Below are 10,827 nucleotides of genomic sequence, written 5' to 3' on the forward strand. Positions count from 1 at the left end.
GGGAGAGGCAAAGAGATGGGGAGAGCAGGTGCTGCACCGTCAGCTCAGAGCCCGATGGAGGGTTGATCCCACGAATGGTGAGATCATGACCTGAGCCGCAATCAAGAGTCAGACACTTAACCGACTGAGCCACCCAGAGGCACCCCTTGCTAATAGTACTTTTAAGCAAATCCCAGACATCATGTCATTTCCTCCTTCCATCTTCCGTATGTATCTCTAAAGCTCAGACCTCATAAAAGACCTGTCAGCATGATGCAACTGAGGCTTCTATAGTAATCTACCAAGAAGGCATACCCTCTACCTAGTCCTGAGAAAACAAGTTGCACTTTGCAAGCAAATGCAAATAACAAAATAACTGGCCAGTCCTCTTTCAAAGTGTCAAGGTCATGAAAGAAAGAAAAAAAGAAAAAGGCTGCAGGCTGCAGAGATCTGACAACTAAATGGGCTCTCTCAAAAATAAATAATAATAATAGATCCAGGCCTGACAGATCACCTTTCAAAGACTGCATTTGGACAAAAAGGGGGCCTTGGAAGGGACAGCTGGAGAAGTCTAAAAGCCTACATACATCAGTTAATAGCACTATACCAATGTTAACGTCCTTGTTTCAATCAGTACAGATGGGATAATTGTACTGTGATTACATAGTTTAGGGAGAAAGGTATATGGGAACTCCTTTTTGCAACGTTTCTTTTAAATCGAAAATTATTTCAAAATTAAAAGTTTCTTAAAAATGGACCTTTTGTTATATCATCATAATGTCATTAACAATTCTCTGGCTAACACTGCACCCATATTCCAATTTCTCTAGTTATCTCAAAAATGTTTTTGTCTCTCTCTCTCTCTCCTAGAAATAAATAAAAAAATATTTAAAAAAAAAAAAAAAGGGGANATAAGCAGCCATTGAGTTGCTTGAAATAAGTCGTCTATTAGCACGTCTCCTGTTCTAGATCTGTCAGTATGTTTCCTCATGGTGTCACTGGACTTGTTCTTCTATCCTCCAAATGTTCTGTAAAGGGGAAGTTAACTGTAAAACAGGCTTTACTAAAAGAAGTTCAACTTTTCTGGGCAAGAACGCCTCAGAGATGCTGCTGTGTCTTTCCCACTGCACCACATCAGGAGCACCAGCCATGACTGCCCATGTGCCCAATGTGCGTGGTCAGCTGCGGGAAGCCTAAAGTGCCCCTCTCCTGTGATGCTTTCATCCACTCATGACTTCTGCCTACATCAATTCCTTCGTTAAGGACTATGATATATTCTGCCATTCTGTCACATGTATTAGCTGGAATTATTCCCTAAAGAATTTACCTTCATCTTCTTGGACTACGTAGTTATCCTAAAATACAATTAAAACAGGAAAGGAATGGGATGCTTTGGTGGCTCAGTCGGTTGAGCAACTGACTTGATTTTGGCTTGGGTTCCAGGGTCGTGGGATTGAGCCACACATCAGGCTCTGCACTGAGCGTGAAGCCTACTTATGATTCTTTCTCTCTCTCCCTCTGCCCCTTTTTCCCCTGCTCGCGCTCTCTCTAAAATAAAAATAACACAACTCTGTGCTGACTGCCAGCTCAGAGCCTGGAGACTGTTTCAGACTCTGTCTCTCTCTCTCTCTCTGACCCTCCCTGATCATGCTGTCTCTCTCTTGCACTCAGAAATAAATTTAAAAAAAAAAACATAAAAAAATTTTTTTAAAAATAAATAAAAATAAGACAAAAACAAAACAAAAAATGGAAAAGGCAGGATAAATGCTTAGATCTTTCCTTTCAATTGACACTTTTAAGTCACTCCAGTTAACAGGAGATGGTTCTTGTTATCTCCAAAGGCAACCAAAGTATTGGTTTTGTTTAGGGAAGAGGCTTTGTTTTTGGCTTTGTTTTTAATTTACTTCTTTATTTTGAGAGAGAAAGAGAGAGAGGGAGAGGGAGAGAGACTCTTAAGCAGGCTCCATGCTGTCAGTGCACAGCCCAACTCATGCCTCAATCTCCCAAACCATCAGATCATGACCTGCGCTGGAACCAAGAGTAGGATACTTAACCGACTGAGCCCCCAGGTGCCCTGGGCTTTGTTCTTTTTACTTTCATAACGAACTCCTTGGTTTCTGCATATACAATGTGTTTCCATCAATGACATTCCTTACAATTTTTAATGCTGTCCCATGTTAGCCCTTTCATTCTTTTTTTTTTTTTTTTGGTTCTTAACATTCTTTTGACCTGACCCTATAGTCTTCAAGGATTTCCAGTTTGTTCCCATTACATTAACTTTGGTTTATTTATGCTTCATAATTAAACTAAATAACATCTACGAGAATATGTTGGTCATACAATTTTCTTATATATCATATAATTTTCTTAGTATACACTAATGACACAATAAATACACCATAACTAAATAAGACAGATAACCTATTATTCAGGTTTTAAAATACACAAAGTGTCACAAACAGTACTCAAAAACTAAAATCTTTGAAATACAAATTTTAAAAAATTAACAAAGAGCGTATACGTACGAAGGTTACTGTCAATTGGATTCCTATTGACAATTAGGTCACAAGCAACTTCACTGACTCCATTATGGACGTGCTTTACCAAGAGTGAATAGTTTCCAAATTCTCCAAATTTATATTCCAACCTACAAAGATTTGGCAAAATTGAGACAAATGGTTAGATTAGGAAATAAGGAGTTGGATTATGGTAATGTCACCAAGGCAGAGTGATAGGCATTTCTGAGTGCAGACCAGGAAAGATATTTTATTTTTTATTTTATTTTTTTTAAAATGTTTTATTTATTTCTAGGAGAGAGAGAGAGAGACAGCGTGAGCAGGGGAGGATCAGAGAGAGAGGGAGTCACAGACTGAAACAGGCTCCAGGCTCTGAGCTGGCAGTCAGCACAGAGCCCGACGCGGGGCTCGAACCCACGAACCGCGAGATCATGACCTAAGCGAAAGTTGGACGCTTAACCGACTAAGCCACCCAGGCGCCCCGAGATATTTTAAAAATACTTTATTTTGAAGGAAGGAAAAGCTGAAAACCAAATAGGGAGGAAAAAATAGAAAATGCAGGTGTCGGCAGGTCACATCAAAGCAGGTACGAACCTACAAACTTCCTTGTCTTCCACGGTGTCATTAAGTTGCAGGATAGATCCATGCTGGGTGCTCACAGCAACCGCCGCAGTGCTGGGCTTCCCGGGTCTTCCACTCCAGGAAACATTTACCAGAACCTGGAACGAGCACTGTGAAGCAGAGGCATAAGCGACTGTCAGAGGTGTTTGAAAGTCACTGGCCGCTGGAGCACATGAACACCCACCCACCCAGAATCCTGGGGTGACTTTTCCTTCATACTTACAATGTTTTTTTAAGTTTATTTATTTTCGAGACACACAGCGACAGCGCAAGTAGGGGAGGACCAGAGAGAGAGGAAGACAGAGAATCCCAAGCAGGCTCCATGCTGTCAGCACAGAGCCGGATGTGGGGCTCAAGCTCACCAAACCAAGAGGTCATGACCTGAGCTGAAACCAAGAGTTGGATGCTTTAAGTGACTGAGCTACCCGGATGCCCCATTTTCCTTCATACTTATAAAAAACCTTTTGAATTCCAAAAAGTTAGATAAAATTTGCCTATAGAACTATGTGTTATCATACACACTTTATTCATTAGTTAAATTTTTCACATAAATAACAAATACAGCATATATTGCCTTGCATTCCATTGTGGTACATATTATTTAATGACTAAATTTCCACCATTCTACCTAATGTGCATATTTAAAACTTTTAATGGTTGTATTAAATACTAAAAATGTATTTAGGCTGCTTTCAAAGCTTTTTTGTTTTTTAATCTTGTGTGTAATTTATATAAATTATGTTTTGAAAGATAATATAGAGGCATCTGGGTAACTCACTGGACTAAGCAACCAACTCTTGATTTTGGCTCAGGTCATGATCTCATGGGGTTCATGAGATCAAGCCCCATGTCGGGCTCTGAACTGACAGCACGAAACTGCTTGGGATTCTCTCTCTCTCTGCCCATACCCTCCCTGCTTGTGCTCTCTCTCTCTCAAAATAAATAAATAAATATTCAAAAAAGATAAACATACAATATATACAACTATATTTATAATTTGTTATACATAATTTATATAACATACTGTTTTCAAAGATCTATACATGATGTTCTTTTTAAAAATTTATTTATTTTGAGAGAGAGAGTGTGCATGGGTGCATGTACATGCAGGTGAGGGGCAGAGAGCATTCCAAGCAAACTCTACACTATCAGCATGGAGCCTGACTCTGGGTTCGATCTTATGAACCATGAGATCATAACTCGTGTGAACATCAGAAGTTGGACACTTAACCGACTGAGCCAACCAGGCATCCCTTCACATGATGTTCTTATCCCTTTAAATTCTTTCCCTACAATAAATTCTAAAAATGACATTATTGGATAAAAAAATCATTTTAATGGTTCTTGTTATATGTGCTCAAACAGTACTCAGATAAAAATTGCAATATATTTGCTCCTCATTAGCCTTACCAGGATTCAAAAATCTTTCTTCTTTTTGTTCATGTACTAAATATTTATGACATCACAGCATTAAGATTACATTTTAAATTATTAGATTAAATAATACTTTTTATGTTTCTTATGGTGTGAACCATCTGTTAGACACCAAATCCCCTTGAACATAATCTTAGAAACACATCTTCATATACTTCAATACTGAACTTTTAATTATCTCAAATATTTCCCCTTTCTAGTGCTTTCCTCTTCATCATGTTATATTCTGTTTTTAGTTACAAGTTTTTAATGTCATACAGTCATAGTAATCTGACTTATTTCTATTACTTCATTAGTTTAGAAATGTATTCTGCCTTTCTTAGTACTGTGGAGGTTATTTTAACTTGAATCCATTTGGAGAATTTAACAAATGGTATACAATGATTCTAGATACCTTCCCCATGGCTTTAGTTACAATATGTTATGTTAAATTCTCTTAGATTTTACTCCTTATATTTACTGTGGTGCACTGGTCTTTGTTTCTCATTTTTGGCTACATAAATGGTTGTGATTCTGTAATACATCTTATCTGGGACAGCTAATCTCCATATTGCCTATTCTTTTGGGCTATTCTTTGATCTTCTTGCTCATTTCCTTTTTCCTATCAATGTGGGAATGGTTTACACAGATTCTATAAAGTAGCCACTGATATATTAACACCAATTGTGTTAAATGTATAATTAATTTGGGAAGTACCACCATTTTTCCTATGTTTAGTCTTCGTATCAAAGCATATTGGCTCTCTCTCCATTTAACCTATTATTTTCCCTCTAAAATGTCATCAATGTCTTTATGTATGAATTCTCTTGGTTTCTCAAGAATAAAAATGTCATGATAAATAAATCTTTCAATATTCAAACTTATTCTACTTGATAGAATTTTATTTAAGATTTTTGCATTCACACTGATTAGAAAGTATGACCTACATTTCTCTTCCTCTTTGCCAGATTTTAAGATTATTACCCTATCTATACTGCAGAATAAATCAAATATCAAGTCATCATTTTGGGGGGGGTACCTTATATTTAGGTTAGTTTATATAAACTGAGAATTATTTATTATTTGAAAATGTAGACAAAAGACATATTCTTTTTTTTAATTTTTTTTTAATGTTTTATTTATTTCTGAGAGAGAGACAGCATGAGCAGGGGAGGGTCAGAGAGAGAGGGAGGCACAGAATCTGAAACAGGCTCCAGGCTCTGAGCCAGCTGTCAGCACAGAGCCCGATGCAGGGCTCAAACCCACAAACAGTGAGATCATGACCTGAGCCGAAGTCGGACGCTCAACCAACTGAGCCACCCAGGTGCCCCAAAAAAGACATATTCTTTAGGTGGAGAAATTCATTAGAACTTTTCAGCCTTCCATAGTTCTTCCTTCATTCCTTCCTCCTTTTTTTTTTTTTTTTTTTTTTTTTTTTGAGAGAGAGAGAGCACAAGCAGAGGAGAGAATGCCAAACACAGGCTCCATACTCAGCACAGAGCCCAGTACGAGACTCAATCCTACAACCCTGGGATCATGACCTGAGCTGAAATCAACAGTCGGACGTTCAACTGAATGAGCCACCCAGGCACCCCAGAACTTATGTTTTCAATCTCTTGAATCAATCTTCATATCATATTTTTTGAAGAAAATCAAGTTTTGAATTTCAAATTTATCAGCTTATAAACTGTTCACTGGACAATAATTATCTTAATTACAGTGGTTACACATACCCTAATTTCTGATTTTACTAAGTTCTATTACTCTCTTACATTTATCAATAATCTATCAATTGTGTAACTTTTATTTTAATTTTTTTAACGTTTATTTATTTTTAAGAGACAGAAAGAGACAGAGCATGAGGGGGGGTAGAGGCAGAGAGAGAGGGAGACACAGAATCTGAAGCAGGCTCCAGGCTCTGAGCTGTCAGCAGACAGTCAGACGTTTAACCAACTGAGCCACCCAGGCACCCCTACCCCTTACTTTTAGTCAGCTATAATAATTACTCATAGTTAACATTATAATACTAATCTTCCTCCCATTTTTGTTTTCTTTTCAAAAGTACACACAGAAAGCACTTGCTGACACATTACAGGGATCTTTAGCTCTCTTGAAGCTATGAAATCTAGTCTACACATTTTTTAATGTTTACGTGTTTTTTAATGTGTATGTCCCTTAAATGTTTCTACTTTAAGGAGAGGAAATTCTCATTTAGCCAAATTACTTATCTCCAGGACATATCTTCAGCTGGTAAGCCCACCATTCCCAGAGATTTATTATCTGGCTTATGAAACGAATTATTATAACTTGCATTCCCTTAAATACCTATTTGTGTATTTGCTTAAAGATTTAAAAATTATCATTAATGTTTCAAATTTAAAACAGGTTATGTCTCGATGTCATTTTCTGGTTGTTTAAACTTTACAGGCTCATAAAGTGTCGTTCCAATTTCCTGACTATAAAGTCTTTTCTGGAATTATGGGACATTTTCTAAACTATGTTTAAATGAAAACTCTACCAACCCTNATTCTGTCACCAGGATCTCTGTTTTGTATCAATGGTTTACTGTTTTTATCCTAAAGATGCATTAGTTGCCCTATGGCTAATTCCCGGCAATGCACTCATTTTTCCCCCTTCACCTTGTTCTGTAAATGTTAGGCCTTTATTGTCTTTTTAGAAGACACTTTGCTCCTTCTCTGAATTATCAGTGATTCTTGTGGCTTTGAAATTCAGCTATTATTGATATTTTTTTTCAAGTTTCTTTTAGGTCCTTCACATAGACTGATAAATCTTTTCTCTTTGCTATTGTGTTTAACACTATAGATTTTCTTTGCTTCATATGACTTTGTAGGGCTCTCAGGGGGTTTAATCAAACAGAGCAGGGATAATCCTTTGCCTCTTCAGCTGGTGCCCATACTGGGGGTTTGGTGGTTTGTTTGTTTTAAAGCTATTTATAGTAAACAGGTCCCTACACAAGACAGTCCCTGAATTACTGTGGTTCGATTTATGGTTTTTCAACTTTATCACAGTATGAGAGCAATATGCATTCAGTAGAAACTGTACTTGGAATTCTGAATTTTCATCTTTTCCTGGGGTGGCACTATGCAGCAGGACCCTCCTTCACGACGAAAGGCAGCGGCAGGGAAGCAAAGCTCAGTCAGCCATGCAACCCCAGGGGTCAGTGACTGGAACGCTGTGGGCTAGTGTAAGCCTTCTGAGCATGTGCTATGAGGTTCGGAAAGGTCCCTGTATTCAATGCATTTTTGTCTTACAGTATTTTCAACTTACCGGTATTGCAATCCATGGAGGAAAATCTGTACACTAAAATTCCTCCTCTGAAGGTGGTACATTGAAGTGCTCAATTTGAAAAATAAACGATTGGGACCTCATCAAGATTAAAAGCTTCTGCACAGCCAAGGAAACAACCCAGAAAACTAACAGGCAACCAACGGAATGGGAAAAGATAGTTGCAAATGACATATCGGATAAAGGGTTAATATCCAGAATCTATAAGGAACTCACCAAACTCCACACCCGAAAAACAAACAACCCAGTGAAGAAATGGGCAGAAGATATGAACAGACACTTCTCCAAAGAGGACATCCAGATGGCCAACAGACACATGAAACGATGCTCAGCATCCCTCCTCATCAGGGAAATACAAATCAAAACCACACTGAGATACCACCTCACGCCAGTCAGAGTGGCTAAAATGAGCAAATCAGAGAACTCTAGATGCTGGCGAGGATGTGGAGAAACGGGCACCCTCCTACACTGTTGGTGGGAATGTAAACTGGTACAGCCCCTCTGGAAAACAGTGTGGAGGTTCCTCAGGAAACTAACAATAGAACTCCCCTAGGACCCAGCAATAGCACTGCTAGGAATTTACCCAAGGGATACAGAAATGCTGAGGCATAGGAGCACATGTACCCCAATGTTCATAGCAGCACTCTCCACAATAGCTAAAACATGGAAAGAGCCTAAGTGTCCATCAACAGATGAATGGATCAAGAAGATGTGGTTTATCTATACGATGGAATACTACATGGCAATGAGAAACAATGAAATCTGGCCATGTGTAGCAACATGGATGGACCTTGAGGGTGTTATGCTGAGCGAAATAAGTCAGGCAGAGAAGGACAAATATCATATGTTTGCACGTATAGGAGGATTAGGAGGAACTTGACGGAGGAACAAGGGGGAGAAGAAGGGGGGAAATGGTGGGGGAAAGGGAGAGAGGTAAACCATGAGAGACTCTTGAATGCTGACAAAAACTGAGGACTGATGGATGTGGGGGGGAGGAGGGATGGGCATGGAGGAGGGCACTTGTGGGGATGAGCACTGAGTGTTATGTGGAAACTAATTTGACAATAAACTATTTGTAATAAATAAATAAATAGATAGATAGATAGATAGATAGATAGATAGATAGATAGATAGATAGATAAATGAAGTGCTCAATTTGGAAATGAAGATTTTATTTTACCTGGAAGAGCAGCCTTATACCTAAAAAGCAGTAAGGTCTAGGAATTGTACCTTGAGATAAAATAAACCTTTATCAACAATTGAGCAAAGGGGGGGCGGGAAAAGGAGAGAGAGACAAACGAAGAAACAGACTCTTAACCACAGAGACCAAACTGATGGTTATCAAGGTGGGTGGGAGATGGGTGAAACAGGTGAAGGGAATTAAGAGTACGCTGATCTCAGGGCGCCTGGGTGGCTCAGTCGGTTGAGTGTCCAACTTCAGCTCAGGTTAATGATCTCTCGGTTCATGGGTTCAAGCCCTACATCAGGCTTTGCACTGACAGCGCAGAGCCTGCTTAAGATTCTCTGTGTCTCTCTCTGTCTGCCCCTCCCCTGCTCCTTCTCTCTCTCAAAACTAAACAAACATTTTAAAAAATGTTTTTTTTAAATACACGGATCTTGATAAGCACTGAGAAATGTACAGAATTGTTGAATCACTGTATTGTACACTTGAAACTAATATAATACTGCATATTAACTATACTCAAATTAAAATAAAGAACTTAATAAAAATGAGTAAGTCCTTTATCATCAGGAGGGCAGACCCCTGGAATAACTGCTATGCCTCAACCTGCGCTTCCCCACTGTCCTCACAACCTTGGCCCTTGGAGAATATCCAGGTATATCCACTCCTTCCCTCTCTGGGAGGGTTATGTGTTAGGCAAAGGAGTAAAATAAAATATGGTCTATCGCTTCCGCTCATCACCAAGAAATGAATTTTCAAAAGATGGGTGGGAGGAAAGATAAGAGACTGGTGTTGCTCATTGCTAGGCATTCTCTCTGATTATACATCTTCTGGTTCTTTATACAGCCTGTTTGTTTCCTTACCTACGAAACTGAAGTTAACAAGCGAAGGGCTTTGGGTATGAGAACACTGAGGACCATATCAAACAGCCCACAGCAAACAAAACCATGAGCATGAACATAATACCTACATGGTAACAGCGTTCAGAATTCCAGTAGACAGTCAGGTTTGTTCCGTGTAGTTCGTTATGGATGAGCAGCAAAGCTTGGTCCATCTTAAGATCTACATGCTGTTTTTTATCTAAATCTGCTAAGAATTAGAAAAAAAGTTTTAAAAAACAGAAAAACAAAGCATCTGAAAGACACATAAGAAACAAAGAGCACCTGTGTCAACTTCACAGGGGTGCTTCTTGAATGCCTGCACTCCAGGGTTCAGGGGTCTCTCGTCCCTTACTCTGTGAACATGACTATGCTTGCACACAGGTGTGTGCATGAGAACACACACACACACATGTGAGCATGCGCGTGTGCTCACACGCTCACACACACACACTCACACAGAATTACCCTCTTTGTACACATGCCTCTACTATAAATGAGAATTCAGTTAACATCATTCACGTCCTGTGTGTACCCAGACCATGTAGGACCTTACATTCATCACGTGCTAAGGTGTGACAAGCACTCAATTTACTAGTTTCATGTATCTTCCATTTGACAAAATGTCAACCTCATGAGCTGGGTACTTTCTCCATTTTGCAGATGAAGAAATAGAGGCTCACAAGCATTAGATAATTGCACGTGGCCAGAGTTCTGCAAAATCACTGTGTGAACCCAATTTGTATGACTCCAAAGTCCAAACTTTCTTCAATCATGTTACCCCCCTCCCAATCCCTCCCGAGCGCAGCTCAGGAGAAGTCAGGACACTGGGTCAGCAGGGCTCTGTGGGGACTGGCATGCCCTTCAAAGTTTGAGATGCTCTGCCTTCTACCACTTTGGTTGGACTTCTGAATCTCCTCCTGGCTGCCCC

The 10,827-nt window shown here is 39.2% G+C and overlaps 1 protein-coding gene across 1 annotated transcript in view; it reads right to left on the minus strand.

Annotated features, from left to right (window-relative positions):
- The window catches only part of HGSNAT (heparan-alpha-glucosaminide N-acetyltransferase), a 30,149-nt gene extending 20,046 nt beyond the window's left edge, over nt 1-10,103 (minus strand). Inside the window, exons 1-3 of the mRNA XM_077773070.1 lie at nt 9,989-10,103; nt 3,090-3,226; nt 2,505-2,626 (exon numbers count right to left, since the gene is read on the minus strand). Coding sequence (XP_077629196.1) covers nt 2,505-2,626; nt 3,090-3,226; nt 9,989-10,072 — 343 coding nt within the window. The 5' untranslated portion in view covers nt 10,073-10,103. The remainder of the gene's footprint in view (nt 1-2,504; nt 2,627-3,089; nt 3,227-9,988) is intronic.
- Between the last annotated feature and the right edge of the window lie 724 nt (nt 10,104-10,827).

Source organism: Crocuta crocuta, unplaced genomic scaffold, assembly GCF_008692635.1.
Source record: "Crocuta crocuta isolate KB4526 unplaced genomic scaffold, BGI_CrCroc_1.0 scaffold177, whole genome shotgun sequence".
Classification (NCBI taxonomy): Eukaryota; Metazoa; Chordata; class Mammalia; order Carnivora; family Hyaenidae; genus Crocuta; species Crocuta crocuta.